Source organism: Leptodactylus fuscus, chromosome 7 (genome assembly GCF_031893055.1).
Source record: "Leptodactylus fuscus isolate aLepFus1 chromosome 7, aLepFus1.hap2, whole genome shotgun sequence".
NCBI classification, from domain to species: Eukaryota; Metazoa; Chordata; class Amphibia; order Anura; family Leptodactylidae; genus Leptodactylus; species Leptodactylus fuscus.
In genome coordinates, this window is record NC_134271.1 from 16,631,752 (window position 1) to 16,653,069 (window position 21,318).

General features: G+C 43.5%; 1 protein-coding gene across 2 annotated transcripts; it reads right to left on the reverse strand.

The window, feature by feature from the left end:
- Nucleotides 1–1,983: 1,983 nt before the first annotated feature.
- CARS1 (cysteinyl-tRNA synthetase 1) lies at nt 1,984–21,107 on the reverse strand. Of its 2 annotated transcripts, XM_075281146.1 has the most exons (23): nt 21,021–21,099; nt 14,988–15,233; nt 13,718–13,809; nt 13,252–13,340; nt 13,024–13,120; nt 12,831–12,929; nt 11,447–11,596; nt 11,220–11,360; nt 10,615–10,703; nt 10,412–10,533; nt 9,007–9,119; nt 8,649–8,777; nt 8,443–8,572; nt 8,088–8,191; nt 7,898–7,995; nt 7,612–7,801; nt 6,128–6,196; nt 5,854–5,935; nt 5,535–5,615; nt 5,099–5,166; nt 4,893–4,952; nt 3,439–3,522; nt 1,984–2,357 (listed from the first exon to the last, which is right to left on the reverse strand). In XM_075281146.1, the coding sequence occupies exons 1-23, from the start codon at nt 21,043–21,045 to the stop codon at nt 2,226–2,228; spliced, it is 2,490 nt and encodes an 829-aa protein (XP_075137247.1). In that variant the 5' UTR covers nt 21,046–21,099; the 3' UTR covers nt 1,984–2,225. The 2 variants fall into 2 exon arrangements, with proteins under 2 accessions (XP_075137247.1, XP_075137248.1); XM_075281147.1 differs by lacking the exon at nt 14,988–15,233 and having other exon boundaries at nt 21,021–21,107.
- Nucleotides 21,108–21,318: the final 211 nt, after the last annotated feature.

Below are 21,318 nucleotides of genomic sequence, written 5' to 3' on the forward strand. Positions count from 1 at the left end.
ATATATATATATATATATATATATACTGTCTAATATGCTGTAATTTCATATATATCATATATTGTAATAAATAATATATCCTGCCTAGCATACTGTAATACCATGTAAACCAATATACTGTATTATTATATGTATCTATATCCTATTATACTGTAATATATATTATAAATGCCTCACTCGCTCCATCCAAGGGCTCTGGTATGTTGCCCCCATCAGAGGACCTTACCATTGTCTCCTCCGCTCTACTTATTGCCCTGGGGTTGTTATATTGCCAGACGCTGATATATCTCCAGATTATTGATCAACCTTCTATTTCTTGCTTCTTAGTGCTTTCTGTTTGTTTTGCACACAGAGCATCGTCTTCAGTCTTTACCATGGACCTAATTACTAAGAGGTTGGACTATCAGCAACTGGAGATGAAGATGCCTCCATATGTCAATGACTTGGCAGCCACCATCTTCGAGAAAGGATTCCATACTTTGTCTCTGCCCCCACCATTATAATGGACACTTACCGGACCTTTTCTTACCAGATCCATTCATAGCCCAAGTGAATGTCCTGCTGCACCTACCTCATGCCACATGTTGGTTTCCAAGCCCCCGCCCAGAGGAAGGGCAGTCCTTCCGCCGTGGTTTCCCTAGAGGTTTCCTCCACCGGGGTTTTTTCCTCTCCTGAGTGTTGAAGGATGACTCTTTGTGAGTCAGCAGGGGTCCACCATCAGTTAATAAATAAGAAGTCTGTGTATGAGGTAGCAAATAATGTGTTGGGATCTTTTTATACTGCACTATTTACTCAGGAATGGTGGGGGAGTCAGCGGGGAGGAGCCTATTAAAGGATGAAAGAACCAGAGTTGGTGAAAGATTCTCTTTAGCCACTTCCGGACCATCCATTGGGTATATAGATCTGGAAGGTGGTTGCCTTGTTCTGACAGGACGTACCGGTACGTCCAAGCAGAACTCAGCAGCTGCTCGAGATCGTGCAGCTGCTGAAACTGGGAGCCGACTGTAACTTCAGCCGGAGCTTCCAGAGAGAAGGCAGGGAAGGTTTATTACCTTCCCTGCCTTCTCAATCGCTGTTTATACAGCGTGCAATGAGCGCTGTATACACCGCTATGGGTGCCGCGGCGGTCACATGATCCGCCAGGCTCCTTATCTTACAAGAGCTTCTGGGTTCTATAGAACCCAAATCAGCTCTAGTAAGGTATATATACTAATGTGCAGGAGGCTGTATTGTAAATGTACCAGCCCCAGTTACAGGGGAAATCAGCCTCCAACACAAAAGAAACAGTGATCAGATGTCCCCAAAGGTCTACTATGGCCTTATGGGGACACAATGTAAAAAAAAAAAAAAAAAAAAAATTAATAGAAAAGTTAAAGAAAAAAAAAAATAATTTAAAAAAATAAATAAAATAATACGCCAATAAAACACCATTATTAAAGGTTATAACCCCACCCCTGACGACACCATACAAAAGAAAAATTACCGTAAACGGAGAAGAAAGAATATTTTATAAAGTTTTTCAGTAGCATGTTGTGTTATTAAATTAAATAATTAATAAAAAAATATATATAAAAAATTAATTAAAAAATAGATAATATATATATATATATATATATATATATACATATATGTACTGATATATATATATATATATATATATATACATACTGGTATATATAAAAGAAAAGTGAAAACCAGACACGATTTTCCTCATATTTTATCTATATTTTCCCGGATATAAAAAAAAAAATTAAAACACATGCAAGGATAAAAACAACCTAAATATAAAGCCATATGTGTCACCGAAAAAAGACACAGAAATTAGTTGAATAACGCATATGATAAAAATGTTACAGCCCTCAAAACTGCACATACAAAAAAAAAAAAAAAAATTAATAAATAAAATGTGTCTGGTCCTGAACCACAAACTGGCCCGGCACTGAAGTGGTTAAATAACAAAAAAAAAGACAGACAAAAGAGTGGATGTAATCCAGAATTTAATAATTTGTCATTGGCAGTAGATAACTAGTGGTTTAATCCACGCTGCTGATGATTGTACAGTGATAACAGTCCGGCTGGTAGAGGTAAAGCACAAGGACCTGCACTAAACCGCGCATTTCACGGACCCCTGGGGGCCCATCTGGCGCTGTTACATCATGGCCACCGGCAGGAATGCGCAGTAATAAATACAGTTTGTTCACACACTTCTTCACCGGGTTTATCCATTAAGCGTTGCCGTTTTGAACCATCTGCAGATATTCTTTGTGTAGTTTCTCTTGAGTTTCATATAATTTCCTGAGTTTTTTGACTTGACCCTTGCTCAGCTCCTTCCCTTCGGTGTCATGTGTGGGGAATCCCTGGAGAGGAAGACGCAAATGTCAAGAGAAATGTTCCTGCAGGTTTATATCGCTTCTGTTTTGTCCATTCCAGACTACATAGCTCTCAATGGGTACTGTGCAGTGCAGGGATCAGCAGCTATCAGCACTACAACTTCCAGCATGCACCAGTCACTTGTGGACGCTCTGGAGATCAGCTGTGCAAGTGTGCATGCTGGGAAAGTTCACTACAGCTCAAGTGCCAAAGGTTGCTAATCCCTGGTGTAGTGCATAGAGTACGGGGTCAGCAACATTCGGCGCTCCAGCTGCTGTGAAATTACAACTCCCAACATGCTCCATTCACTTCTATGGGAGTTCCAAGAAAAGAAGAGCAATAATGCATCCTGAGAGTTGTAGTTCTACAATAGCTGGAGTGCCAAAGGTTGCCTATGACCTGGTGATCATGTGATTTTTGGGCAGAGCAGTTGGATCTGGGCAAAAACAGATCACTGCCATCAATACCTCTTGTCACTATAGGGGGCTGTTTTTATCCGTATTGTTGGGGAACACAGATAAAAATATGATCAATAAGGAGAACCAAATCCACAGTCCCCATCACCATAGCCGCCAAAATTCACTTGCGACTACACATATTGGGGTGAATTTATCAAGGGTTACATTTCCTACACCAGTCCTACAGAAGATGTGGCTTCTTAATAATTCAGGCACAAATCAGGTTGCCCCATGTGCCTAAACTGGGGGCCCCATTTATCAGCTGTTTGGAGAGGCAGTGGTGCTTACACACGCCATGGCCTCATCCCTGTGCCTATGATGTCACCTTCATTGGTCACATGGTACGACAGCAGCTCAGTCCCATTCAAATGAATGGGTCGGAATTGTAATACCAAGCACAGCCACTATAAAATGTACGGCGCTGTGCTTGGTGTTCAGCAATGAGGCCGTTGCGTTCATCCAGCTGGTGCGGGTCCTGGGTGCTGTAACACCAGCATCACACATTGTTGACCTACCTTAAGAATAGTTTATCAATATATGTGCCCTAGAAAAACTCTTTAAGGGGTTAATTCAGCAGCCGACAGTCTCCATAGGATGATCATGTACTCACATTTTCATCAAACTTTGAGTATTTGTCAGTTTCCGTCTTGAACATTTCACTTGGACAAATTTTCATCTTTGCAAGTTTTGCAGCCTGTTGGAAAATCAAGTAATATTCTGGTTAGCGGTCAGAAAAGAAGAACTGGAAGTAAAACTAAGCAACATTTAGAGGGATCGTCTAGTCTTAATGTCTGCATTGTTGTGTCAGATCTCTGCCTGATGTCAGTGAATGTAAACGTTGCTGAATATGGTAAGAGATTAAAAACCGGTCCTGATCCTGGTCCTTATTCACCGACACCAAGCTGTAATCTTGGAAAAGGTGAGAAAATGAAAGACAGTATACGGTATATAAAGCCGGAGAACTACAAAGGATACAAAGAATAAGCTTTACATGAGGGCAAGTTACTGACATGTCATTCTTTCTTATCTACAATTTATATAACAAAACTTTTAGTCAGAATTTATGAGGTTACTGGCTGTGACCACAGGAAACAGGACGTCCTCCCATTGTCTGGGACAACAGCCATCGTCTCCTCATAGGTTTTACAGATTTTGTACAAATATTCATTTTAAAAAGTTACATCCACTTTATTTACCATTTTATAGAAAAAATCTGTAGATACAATGTATTATTTATCTTGTTACATCCTGTATTATATTTCAGAGCTGCACTCACTATTCTGCTGGTACAGTCACTGTGTATATACATTACATTACTTATCCTGTACTGATCCTGAGTTACATCCTGTATTATACTCCAGAGCTGTGCTCACTATTCTGCTGGTGCAGTCACTGTGTACATACATTACATTACTTATCCTGTATTATACTCCAGAGCTGCGCTCACTATTCTGCTGGTACAGTCACTGTGTACATACATTACATTACTTATCCTGTACTGATCCTGAGTTACATCCTGTATTATACTCCAGAGCTGCACTCACTATTCTGCTGGTACAGTCACTGTGTACATACATTACATTACTTATCCTGTACTGATCCTGAGTTACATCCTGTATTATACTCCAGAGCTGCGCTCACTATTCTGCTGGTGCAGTCACTGTGTACATACATTACATTACTTATCCTGTATTATACTCCAGAGCTGCACTCACTATTCTGCTGGTTCAGTCACTGTGTACATACATTACATTACTTACCCTGTACTGATCCTGAGTTACATCCTGTATTATACTCCAGAGCTGCGCTCACTATTCTGCTGGTGCAGTCTCTGTGTACATACATCACAGTACTGTACTGATCTATATCTACATCCTGTATCCTGCCCCAAAACCACCAGCAGAATAGCAGCTCTGGAGCTTAAAGGAGAATGAAAATAAAAATATATACCCAATAATCCCTGATAGGTAACACTGGAGGGTTAAGGGGTATTGGGGTATTAATCATTCTGAAAAGCATATGGAAAGATATGAGCAGTTTTCTGGAGGGATTGGGCAGATTTACCTCCTGCTCCTGCTTTTTCCTGGCAGCTTCTTCCTTTTTCCTTCTCTTTTCTTCTTCCGCCTGGAGAAACAGCAGACAAGACATCACCCCATTAGTCTTCTACTACGTAATGTACAACTATTATATCTTTAAGCCCCTCCCATTACATCCATAAGCTGTAACTATCCATATGAAGAAGTGGAATCTCATGAAAATGTCAGACTTACCTTTTTCTTTTCCTCCTTCTCCTTCAGTAATGTCTCCTTATCTACAAGTTTGACCACCGTAGGAAGTCCTAGAACAAGAAGACAATAAACTTTATTCAGTGAGACAGTTGTCCAGGCCTAGTGAGAGAATGTCCTATAGTCACTGAGATCAATGGTTTCCTGGGATCATTGGGATTTAAAGGGGCATTCCCTAATAAAGTGCTGCTCTATCTCTAAGACGTGTCGTGACTTTGTCGGTGGGAATATGATCTCTGGGACTGTTGCATGGCATATCCAGCTGCAAAATCTATGTGACCATGCCCTAAGGTCCCATGCACACGGACAAATTACAAATCGGATTTATCCATGTTCATGAGGCCTTCATTTAGTTGGAGTACCCCTATAATCGATCTTTTTATATCACAAGCACTTTGCACCAACCACAACCATCTCTTACCTTCGTGGTCTTCCAGTCGGACACCGAGCTCGGGGAGTACGTTGTCCCGAAGAGAATCACACAACTGCAGAACCCCCAAAACTGTAAAGGAGAAAACACATTTTCAGCAGTTATCAAGGATTAAAAATCATGGCAGCTTTCCTACAGCGCCACACCAGTCCGTGGGTTGTGAGTGGTAGTGCAACAGAACCTCATTGAAGTAAATGGGCCGCAATACTACACACAACCTGTGGACATGATTGGCGCTGTTTTAAGAAGAAAGTAGTCAGGTTTATCTGATCCTGGACAGCACCTTTAAATACATTCTGGCTAGACTTACCTTTGTTCTCTCTGGCTATCTGTCGAACTTCCTCTCTGAACTGGGAGAGTACTTGTAGGTAGGGCATCACCGTGGCCTCCAACTACAAGAATAAATCATGAACAGCCTGCTTATTAATGAGCACTTACCATCATTGACCTCTAGAGGACGCTAAAGAGCAGTCCTTAGGGTTATAAGAATAAAAGAAACCATCATTGTAATTGTAAAATAATAATAATAGAGTAAAAAGAATATAAAAATCCTCAGATAAGTTCAGGGGGTAACATAGGCTTACATTAAGATTTTGCGCATTTCCTCCTACAGGGAATCCAATGGGCTCCTCGCCTTCTATAGCCCCGAATATCTACAATACAAAAACAGAAAAAAATAAGTTAATGTTATTACTAACTATTTCTCAACCATAACTTCTTGGATAAATAAGGTTTTCAGCTTAGTCTTCAAGTAAGTGGTAAGTGCACTCCCCAGATCTATAGTTTCAGAAGTAAAATATCATAATTTCAGCACTGGCTTCTGTACTATAAGGAAATACATATACAAAAATATTAAAAGATTGGCAATAGTAAAAAAAAAAAAAAAAAAAAAAAAAAAAAAAAAAAAAAAAAAGATACACCCACTAAATAATGGCCCAGACACCATACATCAGTCAAAACAAGACTCTAGAGCTCATACACCCACCAAACTACAGCGCTAGACCTCATACACCCACCAAACTACAGAGCTAGACCTCATACACCCACCAAACTACAGAGCTAGACCCCATACACCCATCATACTATGGCCCTAGACCTCATACACCCACCAAACTACAGCACTAGACCTCATACACCCACCAAACTACAGCACTAGACCTCATACCCCCACCAAACTACAGCGCTAGACCTCATACACCCACCAAACTACAGCGCTAGACCCCATACACCCATCATACTATGGCCCTAGACCTCATACACCCACCAAACTACAGCACTAGACCTCATACACCCACCAAACTACAGCGCTAGACCTCATACACCCACCAAACTACAGCACTAGACCTCATACACCCACCAAACTACAGCGCTAGACCTCATACACCCACCAAACTACAGCGCTAGACCTCATACACCCACCAAACTACAGCGCTAGACCCCATACACCCATCATACTATGGCCCTAGACCTCATACACCCACCAAACTACAGAGCTAGACCCCATACACCCACCAAACTACAGAGCTAGACCCCATACACCCACCAAACTACTGCCCTAGACCTCATACACCCATCATACTATGGCCCTAGAACCCATACACTCACCAAACTACTGCCCTAGACCTCATACACTCACCACACTTTGGCCCTAGACCCCATATACCCACCAAATCCTGGCCCTGGGCCCCAATACACCTACTAAACTATAATCCTATATCCCATACACCCAATAAACCATGGCCCTAGACTCCATACACCCACAAGATTCTGGCCCTAGAACCCAGACACCCACCAAACTACTGCCCTAGACCTCATACACCCACCAAACTAAGGCCCTAAGACCACATATACTCAACAATCCAGGGTTCTAGTTTCCGTACCCCAACAAACTATACACAGTACTCTTCAAATTTGAGTGTCATCTGCCGAGATCAATTTGTGTTAGAGCCCTGGCCCACAGGACGATCCTCTGTAACTCTGGTGGGCAGTCCGATACTGGCCACAGCACTGGTGATAGGGGCTGTAGCAATGTAATGAAGTGGTTAAACAGGAAGCAGGAGCCGCTTACTCTGAGCATGCTGGTCAGGAAGGTGCTGATACTCTCCAGCAACATCTTATTGGGGGTCTGTTTAGCCGCCTTCTTGCCTGCAATGTAGGAGTTGCACTGACTGACCAGCGCCCGCATTTCCTCCATGACAGTCCGGGTGTCAATGTTATCGCACAGGGCGGTGTGTATAGAGGACTTCTTGTTATAGAAACTGGTGGATTAGAGAGAAGGCAACACTAAGACAAAGCCAATATGGGAACCGCAGAGTAAATCAAGACGATACAGGGGAGGGGGAGGGGGAAGTCACCTGTTGTTGAGTTCAATCTCTGCAGATTCCCATTTCACATATTGACCTGTGATGTCAGTCGGAGCCCTCAGGATATCCTTCACATTCAAAAAGAATTCCTAAAAGACAAAAAGTGGCATCTTATTAAGGAGGCTACGGAATCGGTAGTAATGGCTGCTGTGCATGCTGATAAAAGGTAAAGATATCTTACATTCATGAACTTCTCGTACTGGACGGCCGACTCCATTGTGTTGTTGGAATAATCCAGGGTGTCCTTCCAGGAGTGCATGAGGAAAGCCAGGCGAAGCTGCCGCGCTGCAGGGACAAAGGGGATTGTAGGAAATGCAGGAATGAAAACTAATGCAACTTCCTCACCCCTTTAACATCAGATCCAACATTCTGTGCTGAATAGTGTCTTAAAGGGGTTATGTCATGAACAAAATGTCTACTCTATCCAAAAAATAGAGGATAAATGGCGGATTGGTTATGACTGAGGAGACCCCCACTAATCCTGAGAAGGAGAAGGGGTCAATGGGAGCAAAACACAACCTGACTGAGTCCAGTACCTGTATTTCTCTGCAATGCGTCTTTGATAGTTATAAAATTCTTCAGCGATTTGGACATCTTGCATCCGGCGATCGTGAGGTGACCGGTGTGGAGAAAATAGCGCACCCAGTGGTCATTATCAAAGTAAGCCTAAAATATGGAAGAAATAGGGTTAAAATTCTATCGTTCCAATATAAGAAGTAGAACGGGAAGGTCTTCCACATACCTCAGACTGGGCAAGTTCATTATCATGATGGGGAAAGCGCAGATCGAATCCTCCTCCGTGAATGTCCATGGATTCTCCCAGGATGGAGCCAGCCATTGCTGAACACTCAATGTGCCAACCAGGGCGCCCCTATAAACACGGCAGTAATATACAATTAGGGTCTAGAATACACTACACTGGCACAGCACCCAAGGCAGGGACCCCCACCATTTCCAAAAACAGGATCCTGTTTCTTTACATGAAATAAGAGATGGTTACTCATGTGTACTGCCGCTCCATTCAAAGACTAGGGGCTGCGGGAGGACCGAGCGCTGTACTTGGTTATCTCAGTCCATGGAGATTGAATGGATGTGCTTACCTTTCCCCAAGGAGAGTCCCATGATGGTTCACCAGGTTTTGATGCTTTCCACAGGGCAAAGTCATTGGGTGACTGCTTCTCACTTAACCGATCAGCAGAGATGCTCAGGTCACCTGTACAAGAGAGGCCATGATATGGAGCGGTTACTTAAAGGTGTTTTCCAGGCTAAAAATATTGATCACCTATAATAAAGATCGGTCTATAATAAAGAATCTCTGGGGGTCTGACACCCCCATTAATTAGCTGTACTCAGATGATGGAACAGGAAGCAGACAGCTCTGTTCTCCATGTAATGACTGAACTGAATCAGTATAGGGAGATGATCTGCAGTACCTGGCTTGGCCACTACACAGAGAACAGTGCTGTATTCTTCCTGCTCCATTCTCTGTGCATCGGCTGCTGACAACAGTAGACTGGTGGAGGTGTTGGACTCTTAAGGATAGGTCATCAATACCACCAACTTTGGCCTGGAAAACCCCTTTAAGGCCCAAAGGCCAGTTTTGGACTACAACAATGATGTCTAATAGCCCATATAAACATTAGAACAAAGTCAGCTAATTGACAGATCAGGTTGGTGGGGAAAAAGTAAAAAAACAGGATCTGGCAAGCTGAATTTCAGTGCTGAACCTTTTGTTCCCAAAGGAGTTAAAGGGATTTTCCAGACTTTTAAGACTTATTTAACCTTAGGATGGGTCATCCATTGAAGATCAGGGACTCTTAAGCATCAAGTGCTTCAACCAGCAGCAGCGCCCCCTGTTCACTGCTTCCAATTCACAGGACACGTGACATCACTTTCATCGGTCACATGGCCTGTTCACCGTTCAGTTCCATTTAAAAGGGATCACATCATAAAAACATTTTTTCTGAGTAACACATCGGAATAGCCTTAAGAAAGGCTATTCTTCTCCTACCTTTCGTTGTCTTCTCCGCGCCACTGTTCCATAGGAATCCCAGTTTTAAACGGTATGCAAATGAGTTCTCTCGCAGCACTGGGGGCGGGCCTCAGCGCTCAAACAGCACTGAGGGTGTCCCCAATGCTGTGAGAGAACTCTCTCCAGCGCCACCTCCATCTTCGTCAGTAACGTCCTCTTCTTCTGGTGCAGGTTTCAGACTTCTAGGCCTCGGGCAGAGCAGAGTGCGCATGCCCAAAGGCCACAAGAAAATGGCCGCTTACGATCAATCTGCTCTGCCCGAGGCCTAGAAGAACACATGCATACTCAGCCCTATATAAAATACAATTTCCAGCAGGCACTGGCACCTACCAGCTGCAATATATAGTGGAAATTGTAATTGCACGCCAGCTACAGAGCCAAAGATTGCAGTGCATACTGGGAGTTGTAGTTTCACCCCTGCTGAAGAGCCACATATTACAGACCCCTACTCTTAGAGAATGGACACCACTCACCTTCTCCCTCCTGAAGAGCTTTTTGATCTCCTACGGCTTCTGGCACTAACTTGGCATAGTAATGTTTATCGCTGGCATGAAACTTTGCTGTACTGAAGTAAACCGACCCATTGGACACATAGCTGCAAAACAAGACATGTTATAAAGTCATTATATGTCAGTTCTATGATGGCCGCAGCTATGGATGTACCGCATGGACTCACCCATAGCCATTGTCCACAATTCTCTGCACAAACTCTACGATTTCTGGCACGTACTCACTGACCCGTGTGAGAACGTCTGGAGGTAGAACCTGCCAAAAAAAACAAAACAATAAACAATCCTAATAATCTATACAGCAGCCTAGACCCTATTACCAGACCTGATAGCCTGCGGGTTTCGTCCAGCTGAGGAGGATATTTTATGCTGCTCTTGGTAGGAGAGAGAGCAACAGATCAATTAAATACAATTAAAGGGGATGTACTGGGTCTATGACACAGATTGCCCCGGTCAATAAAACAGAATTGAGCTGCAGCACGACCTTGGGATCAATAGACATAATGTCAATATAATATAACACATGGTGCCAGCAGGTAGGGGGCAGCACTCGATTAGGCCAGATCTATTAGAGACATTAGGTTTCCTCCTCCCATCCTGACCCCGGCAAGTGAAGGGGAGGGTGAGAAGGGTCAAATAGAGGGCCTTGTCCCTAATGTTATGGTAGTACAATTATGTCATAACCCACCTGTCAGATGATGCCGCCTGTCTACATTACTACTAATCTTAAATGCGGTCCCTGACTTCCATCATGAAGCACACAAGGACTTACATTCAGGGCTTCCATGTCTTTGTGATATTCTCCTTCCCAAAATTTGGGGAGTTGCGAGAAGATGGAGTTGTCCGTCACTTCTGCCCCCTTCTTTGCATCCAGCCAGTCTGAGAGCAAATCTGCAGATTCTTGTAGTAATGTCTAGATAAAGCAAAGTCTGTATATAGTCACTGTGGCCCAATATATGGCAGGATAAAGGGCAGGAGGAGACAACGCACTGGTCCTACCTGTGCGAATCTCTGGACTTCATCAGCACCCGCAGGTTTACTGATCGCTTCTTCAAGAGGACGGATGGCGGTTGTTACAGCAGTCTGAAGTTTTTCAAGCATTTGCTTCTTATCTGGATCCGTCGTCTCACCGACCTTTACTAAAAATGGCTGAAAGAATGAAGTGATATCCCTGTCATAAGGTGTAACTAAAACCAGGGTATATATAAGGTTTGGTGGCTGATGAGATTTCAGTACTAAATCCTGCAGAATAGTGAGCGCAGCTCTGGAGTATAATACAGGATAAGTAATGTAATGTATGTACACAGTGACTGTATCAGCAGAATAGTGAGCGCAGCTCTGGAGTATAATACAGGATGTAACTCAGGATCAGTACAGGATAAGTAATGTAATGTATGTACACAGTGACTGCACCAGCAGAATAGTGAGCGCAGCTCTGGAGTATAATACAGGATAAGTAATGTAATGTATGTACACAGTGACTGCACCAGCAGAATAGTGAGCACAGCTCTGGAGTATAATACAGGATGTACAGTAACTCAGGATCAGTAATGTAATGTATGTACACAGTGACTGTACCAGCAGAATAGTGAGCGCAGCTCTGGAGTATAATACAGGATAAGTAATGTAATGTATGTACACAGTGACTGCACCAGCAGAATAGTGAGCACAGCTCTGGAGTATAATACAGGATGTACAGTAACTCAGGATCAGTAATGTAATGTATGTACACAGTGACTGTACCAGCAGAATAGTGAGCGCAGCTCTGGAGTATAATACAGGATAAGTAATGTAATGTACGTACACAGTGACTGCACCAGCAGAATAGTGAGTGCAGCTCTGGAGTATAATACAGGATGTAACTCAGAATCAGTACAGGATAAGTAATGTAATGTATGTACACAGTGACTGTACCAGCAGAATAGTGAGCGCAGCTCTGGAGTATAATACAGGATAAGTAATGTAATGTACGTACACAGTGACTGTACCAGCAGAATAGTGAGTGCAGCTCTGGAGTATAATACAGGATGTAACTCAGGATCAGTACAGGATAAGTAATGTAATGTATGTACACAGTGACTGTACCAGCAGAATAGTGAGTGCAGCTCTGGAGTATAATACAGGATAAGTAATGTAATGTATGTACACAGTGACTGCACCAGCAGAATAGTGAGCGCAGCTCTGGAGTATAATACAGGATAAGAAATGTAATGTATGTACACAGTGACTGTACCAGCAGAATAGTGAGTGCAGCTCTGGAGTATAATACAGGATGTAACTCAGGATCAGTACAGGATAAGTAATGTAATGTATGTACACAGTGACTGCAGCTCTGGAGTATATTGCAGGATGTAGCTAAGGATCAGCACAAGGACATACATACCGCCAGGGCAGTCTTCACATCGCCCAGTACAGTGGTGGCTCCAGGTTGGCTTTCTTTGTATTGCTGAAACAAATAGTTCTGTCTGGCCCGCTTTATGATCTAAAAAAAAAAAAGGAAGGGTAATAAGTTAAAATCTACAGATCTGCAGCAGGAGCACAGAAATCAGCAATCCATCAGGGCAGTGGTCAGTCACCTTGTCATCAATGTCTGTGATGTTCATACAGTAGAAGACGTCATATTTGAAGTAATCCTTCAAGACTCTTCTGAGGATATCAAAAGATATATAGGACCTGAAAGTAGAATAAAGTGAAGGGTAAGGTGAGACATCTTAAATGCAGAGATTGAATCTCAGTGAAACCTGCATACAATGACGTTTATGTGGCATTCAGGACATGCTGGGCGGTCCCTGCCCTATACCCACCTGGCGTGTCCCATGTGCGATGCATCGTATACCGTTGGTCCACAGCAATACCACGTGACTTTTTTACCATTCTGCGGTATAAACACTTCCTAAAGATGGCAAAAATTCAAGTCAAATACACACAAACACTTAAAGGGGACGTGTCACTACAGACACATATCCCTTATTCTGTGGATAGGGAATAAGTGTCAGATTGCTTGGGGTCAGTGATCAGGAGAACATCCTACCTGTGAGTGAACCACCAATGTGCTTGTGTGACTTGCACTCCATTGACTTCTATAAGGCTGCTGGAGATTGTAGTCCTGGAAACCCCATAGAAGTGAATAGAGCACTGGACATACCAAGAACACTGGCGCTTCATTCACATGGAGGACGCAGGGGGTCTTTCGTATTACCGTTCTCCTGACTGCTGGGGGTCCCAATGGTCAGATGCACACCTTCTGCTATAGAGATAGGATATAGTCACCTTGTTGCGGGTTAGACTGTTGTAAAGGCGTAGTTGGGGTTGTTCTTTAACTTCTGGGGGTGTCCACTGAGGTTGTGTGCGTCTGCCCTTACCTGGAAATAAAAAAGGACAGAAATGACATCAATGACAGAGATAACACATGAACCTCATTTAAGGCTCTTTAAAAGGAGATTCTAAAACTTTACCCAATATCAAAACCTAATACTACGAGTAGGGGTCTGAACCCCGGGACCGCCACAATCAGCAGAGAGTAGGGGGCGCATTATTTATTGAGCCTTCAGTTTTGTTCCAGACACCAGGGGCGTCCTTTCATGTTGCCGCTCAGCCCCATTCACTTCAACATTCCCTATTCTCCAGTGACCGTGAGGGGATTTAGGGGTCAGAATTTGGATTCGATTTAACATATTTGGATAAAATTGTACTCTAACTTGACACTTAAAGGGTTTTTCCAGGACTTTCTAGGATCATTGGGATAGGTCTTCAATATGTCATTGGAGGAAGTCTGCCACCCGAGACCCCCACCAATCAGCTGGTTATAGAGGCTGCAAAATTGGGTCCTCTTCACGACTTATCAAGTGCAGTGCCATACATTGTATAGTGGCTGTGCCTGGTATTGCACTTGAATGAGACAGAGTTGCTGCTGCACCATGTGACTGATAAATGTGATGTTATCGGCACAGCGAGGAGGCGGCAGTGCTCATGAGCAGCGCAGGCTCTTCAAACAGTAGATCGTGGATGTCCTGGGTGTCAGACCCCCAAAAACAGCATATTGGAGATCTATCCTGAGGATAAACCACCAATATAAAAGTCCCACAAAACCTCTTTAATGTGTTCCAAACCATTGTGATGTGTTAAATGTTGAGTTAACATTAGCAGCACATCCTCTTCCCTTGAATGGAGCTGTGCTGCAGTTTACTGCATTTGGGTGGTGGGGGCGCCATTGCGAAGAAAGACTGCAGGTCAAAATCAGAGCCTCCCATATGATGTCCAGAGTGATCCGCCATGACGTCATGAATCAGGGTTTCTTCTAGGATAGGACTGGACCTCAGAGGTGTTAATAAAGCCCAATATAAGGCTAATAGCACATACTGAACAAGCAGGGAGTGCAGCTCTGAAGCCTGAATGATTATGAAAGCAGCTTGGGAGTACAATATTATGAATATAGATGGTCACTTGTGCATTAGACAATGGATGCAATTCAACGGACAATCTTTCATGCAAAAATACAGCAGAATCCATTTCCAGGCATGCTCACAGGAGGACTACTCACATGGCTGTGCGTTATGTGAGTTGCTTTGCATTGCAGGGTCTGATGATATTGCCGCAATGTGCCTGTACCACCGCACCACATGGAAGTAATGGTCAGGAGGGGGCGCTGCCAGCTGTCTGAACGCGTCTACATCGGCCTGAGAAAAAGTGTAGCCCTGGACGTAACTACGCGAGCTGAGGAAGTCATGTAAGGCGGACAGCCGGGCCTTCTCATCACTAATGCTCAGAACAGACTGGTAGCTCACAGCTGCAAGAGAGGATCATACATAGGGGTGAGCGGTGCCGCGCTGGCATGCACCGGGCAACATGCAACAGTGGGGTGCAGGAATGATAGGATCGGGACAGGAATGATTGGGATCAGACTGATGACGTTGGATGAAATATAATAAAGTTCAAGGGTTAAATTGACATTAAATGCTCAATGAATTTGCAGATATGTTACCTATTTAGAGTTAAGTAATGTATTGTACTCCAGTCACACCCAAAGCTGCATTTAGAATCTGTCAGCACTGACAGGCGTATCCTATACTGGTTGTACATCTGTAATACACCATAGCTGAACATGCTTTTTTCAGACACTGAACCAGTAGAGGGCGCAACCCAAGAACTAACAGGTGACCAATTTAGAAGTGACTAGAGTACAAGATAGGTCACTACAGTATATAAAAGCAAAACCATCCATACTATGAAATAATACAAAGACCAAAATCCTTAAAAGGAAATTAAAGGGGTTTTCCAGGCTTGATAATCGATGACCTATCCTTAGGATGGATGATCAACTGTAGATCGTCAGAGGTACCCCACAGATCAGCAGCAGCATTAGGGGGCAATCACACAGAGTATTTTGGTGCGGAATCTGTGCAGAAAAAAAGCTTCCCATTGAGGCTTTTTCGCATTGATTTCAATGGGCTCTGCGCAAATTTCGCATCAGAATCAGTGCACGGAAACTCCATGTGAATGCCCCCTTAAGATGAGTACTGCGGCCGCTTCACCGAACACAGCGCCATACAATGTATAGTGGCTGTGCTTGGTACTGCAACTCAGCCTATTCACTTGAATGGGACAGAGCTGTGAAGATGATGATGAACATGATGTCCTAAGCGGGGGTCCCAGGTGTTGGACCCTCGTTGATCTTCAATTGAGATCCAAAGGTCATCAATGAATAAGTCCCAGAAATAAAAAATTTTAAGGCCGGGGCCCCATGTCGTGCAAACGCCACAATTTTGATAACTCGCTACGTGGGGCCTTAGCCTAAAAGCGGCGCATAGAACTAAAAACATGGCCAGAAACAGCGCCAGCTTGTATCTAGTATTGCAACTCAGCTCTATTGAAGTGCTTAAGACTGAGCTGCAATACCACATACTCCCTGGGGACAGGGGTGGAGCTATTTTGGAAGAAAGCAGACATGTTTTTCTATTCCATGACAACCCCTTTGAATATCAGGTCTTACCCAAGGGAGTCCGGAGCGCTCTCTGCATCTGGTATATAAGGAAGGCCGAATATAGAGGCATATAAAGCATTCAGTATCTGCTCTGTGCTCAGACATTATAGTATATCATATGGAATGGAAGTGCCAGACTATCAGATGTTCTGGATTACTCAATGCAGGATCTGACCGTATAGGATTTTGCAGACAGGTCATGGGTCGCTGAGCAAAGATCAATCCATAGCCCGTCTCACCAGACCGTATCCATGGCAGATAATTCGCTGCCACCCACAATATTGCTCTTTCCTAAGAAGCCTATCACAAGCCTAACCAACCGAGGACCATAAAAATTACTGAAAAAATTCCAGCACCTGCCTTATCTGCCTTCAGACAGCTGGTGGTAGAGGTGACGGAGCAAACCGCAGCCCAGCCAGATCACTGGTGCCCTACATCTAAAATATAAGGAGCAGGGGTGGCGTCATTTAAAGGGACATCACCCAAAGTAGCTTCACCCACACATCCCATGGACTCTAGGGAGGCCAAATACGTTCCTTTTACCCTCAGTCAGGGTGGTACATGTTGATACACCATTCACAGTTGCAGACTGATGTGACTTTTGTCTCTGTCGCCCTAGAATAAAGCAACACCGTTCTGTCTCTGGGGTTTTAGCCATTTTCCTTACTGACTTCCATTGGGGGATGGGGCGCAGGTACTTATTGTTGCTCTGATTTAGTAAAGAACACTTCTCTGGTTCTTGACACCTTTGTCACACAGCGTCACACCCGCCCGGCTCTACAGATTATATTCCTTAAAATATAACCTCCTCCCCTATCACCTCTGATAGGCAGATGGTTATGGCGCAATATTCCCAAGGTATTGCAATGCACCAAAGGAACGTCAGAATTCCCTGTAGAGAGTTGTCATAGATGTGTTATGGCTGGCAGCGCTGCCATCTGTGCCAGTTATACCCTTATTTACTTCCCTTATCAGATCAGCTCCTGCTAATTATATATACAGGTTACAGGAGGGAGGATGGTGGCTGCCATGTCCCACTGTCACATCAGTATAGGACAGCACTGGGCACTGTGACTGGCTGCTGTCTACATTTATCCTAATATACTACCTACTAGTCCAGTGATGGCATCAAAGGTGACACACCAAGATATTTTGGGTGACACGCACTGTCCAAACCAAGTGGCAGCCGCAGGGGTACATCTTACATGATGCCTCCTGACATAAACTGGGGGGGTTGCATATATTTTTTAAATGGCAGCTATTTATTGTGTCGATGCAATAAGCAGCTGCCAATAATCTTTACTCACCTGTCCATGCTCCAGTACTGGCCTGACCCTCTGCTGCCTCCTAAACTTGCACCAGGACGCTGAAGAACGCAGGGACACTTTGTACAGTGTTGGCTACAGGACACCCTGACCCTGGAGGCGGCAGTGGAGGGCGGCCAAGACTGGAACATGGACAGGTAAATAAAAATTATCACCCGCTACTCTGTGTGGGAGAGAGGAGGAAAAAAAAAAAAAAAAAAGTCATATACTGCGTGGGGGAAATAAAAAGGGGTCATATACTGTGAGTGGGGGCTTAAAAAGAGATCATATACTATGTGGGGGCATAAAAAGAGGTCCTGTACTGTGCGGGCACCATAAACAGAAAAGACATGATACCAAGTGGGTTCACACCAGCGCCCGGACTCCGTTCTGAGGTTTCCGTCTTCTGTCTGCAGAAGACGTAAACCTGTCATGCAGAGTCCGGCCGTGAGCACCGGTGAGCATTTTATGCTTTCTGCGGCAAAACTATTTTTTATAAACCGGATACAGAGTCCTGCATGTCCGACTTTGTGTCCGGTTTAAAAAAAAAAACAAAACAAAAAAACTGTTTAGCCGCGGAAAGCATAAAACGCTCACCAGCACTCACTTTTCAAACCCATTCAAATGAATGGGTTTGAAAGATGCCGGCAGGTTTCCGTCTCCTGCCCTGTTTTGTGCAGAAAACAGAAACCTGCAGAACGGAGTCCTGGGCGCAGATGTGAACAAGCCCTTATAAGCTAGATTTTTACAAATTTTGAGCTCAGAAGGTTACCCATCACTGACCTAAGTCAAACAGTTGGTTTTATTTCATCCACTACATTAAAGCTGAATAAATAAATACACAGTTCCTGTACTGATACATTGTAATACACTGCCAGGATCAGAAGCAATCCTCAGCAACCTTTCTACCGAAACCTCCAGAAATGTTTTGAGCCCCTACTTTTATGGCTGTATAGGTTTATCTTATCCCCCGCACTCCGACCCCCCGAGACAGGAGCTGGTGCAGATTCTGCATCACATCCAGGAACTGAAAGCTACGTCAGTATAACCACAAATATCCAAAAGGAAAATGAAAGTGACGGCTACTAACATTGCTGAGGAGCGGCCTGGAATATAATAGGGTAATAAACCGCACATCTCACCTGCAGAGCTCAGAATCACTACCGTACACTGCACCATGATTAACCCTCTCATAACCGAGCCAACACTTAGCCCTATAGAGAACTGATGATGGCTGACGTCTGCCGAACCGCGTCCCCGCAATCCAAACTTGCTGGATTTTGGTTGCAAGTCACATTTGACACCTTTACTTTAGGCCCAGGTCACATCTGCGTTCGGGGAGTCCGCTAGGGGACCCACCAAACAGAAACCAATCCGGATAAAAAAGCGATTACCTAAGGAAACCCACGGACCCCATAGACTATAATGGGGTCCGTATGGTTTCCGCACAAAAAAATGCGAAGGGAAAAGTGCTGCTTGCAGGACTTTATTCTCCACAAATTTCATACGGAGAGGGGAACGGAATGGCCCGAACACAGGCGTGAATCGGGCCTTAGACTTCAAGGGAACGCGCAAGTGACTGCAACTCGCACGCGCCATATCCGAAACTTGTATCTCCAAGTCACAGCTCTAAAAAGCAGCGTGACAGTAAGTTACAGACAAGTCACACAACTGTTTTAGTCGCCATGTCGAAAGCAACATGTGTCGCTGTCCATCAATTTTTTTGCAGCTGAGATTTTACAGTAAAAACACAAAATCCAAGGATTATATTTTCAGCGGCTGCTGTATCACGGTATGTCGCAATGCTACACCATATGGATACAGTGAATAGTTTGTCACACAACACGTCACTGTATAGCCCTAGTGTAACACATAGTCACGCCGTGGACATGTTACATGGGACTTCCATTTAAATCTACGGTTCGGATTTGCGTTGCAGTCACGTTATGTTGCAATGCGACCCCATAGTGATATATGTGTCATTGTGTAGCTCTTAAGCATCACTATCTGGCAGGTTAAGGGGTCTGACATCTGGATAACCAGAATAAAGGGGACAATGGCCCTTGTAAACTACAGAGCTGTAAGAGGTGCAGTCCAAAGCGAATGCAGACGGGGCTGCGTACTCTTTATTTTAAGAGACCCCAGTGGTAAGACCCCCACCCATCAGTTCCTTTTACTATATCATCAATCCTGGCATAGAAACCCCCTTTAAGAGACGATATGCAGCCTTTCTATCATAGTGTATAGAGGTGCTAATACAGGGTGTTCCTGTCACTTTAGATCCCTGCAGATAGATATATATATATATATATATATATATATATATATATATATACACACACACACACATTATATTATATATACCCCTATATATACACATTATATTATATATATCCCTATATATACACATTATATTATATATATCCCTATATATACACATTATATTATATATACCCCTCTATATACACATTATATTATATATATACCCCTATATATACACATTATATTATATATATACCCCTATATATACACATTATATTATATATATCCCTCTATATACACACACATTATATTATATATACCCCTCTATATACACATTATATTATATATACCCCTCTATATACACATTATATTATATATACCCCTATATATACACATTATATTATATATACCCCTATATATACACATTATATTATATATATACCCCTATATATACACATTATATTATATATATACCCCTATATATACACACATTATATTATATATATCCCTCTATATACACATTATATTATATATATCCCTCTATATACACATTATATTATATATATCCCTCTATATACACACTATATTATATATATCCCTCTATATACACACATTATATTATATATACCCCTATATACACACATTATATTATATATACCCCTATATATACACACATTATATTATATATACCCCTACATATACACATTATATTATATATACCCCTACATATACACATTATATTATATATACCCCTACATATACACATTACCTAATGAAAGCACTGTACTGCATAGCTGTGTGTGGTGGTGGCGCCCCCTACAGCCGGCACAGTGCAGGACTGACAATGAATGAGACAGTAGTGACTGCTAGCGCTGACCTGTCACTGGATGAATGCCGGCAGAGTAGTCTGTCACCGCCCGCCCATACACACACACTATATACATGTATACCACACCGGATACATGACTATATACAGCTGTATACATGGACCCCGCACACCCCGGGGTGACAGCGCCCCCACACTCACCCTGGTCCCCGGCTGCCGCTGCCATCCCGATCCCTGCTCAGATTCTGATGCAACCATCAACAAAACGTGTCCGGAAGTTCCTCCCGCGCTCACTTCCGGTGCAGCCGGTTACCAGGCGACCGCGGCGCTGCGGCCTACAAGGAAGGCGGTGAGATGTCAGCCTGGCTGTGGAGTGGAGCGGCCTCCTGAGGGGGAAGGTGTGAGGTGAAGAACAGGACATAGCCTAAAGCCTCTCACCCAGCTTTTCTACAGTCCTGAATTACAGGTTCACTAAACACTAATTTCTCTTTTTACGTAC

Coding starts and splice junctions, on each gene's coding strand:
- CARS1 (XM_075281146.1), bottom strand. CDS start 21,045: ATGGCAGCGGCAGCCGGGGACCAGG. Junction 15,234..21,020: donor AGCGGCAGCCGGGGACCAGG/GTGAGTGTGGGG, acceptor CCTCTCTTGCAG/CTGTGAGCTACCAGTCTGTT. Junction 8,192..8,442: donor CGCATTGCAGAGAAATACAG/GTACTGGACTCA, acceptor TTGTCCCTGCAG/CGCGGCAGCTTCGCCTGGCT.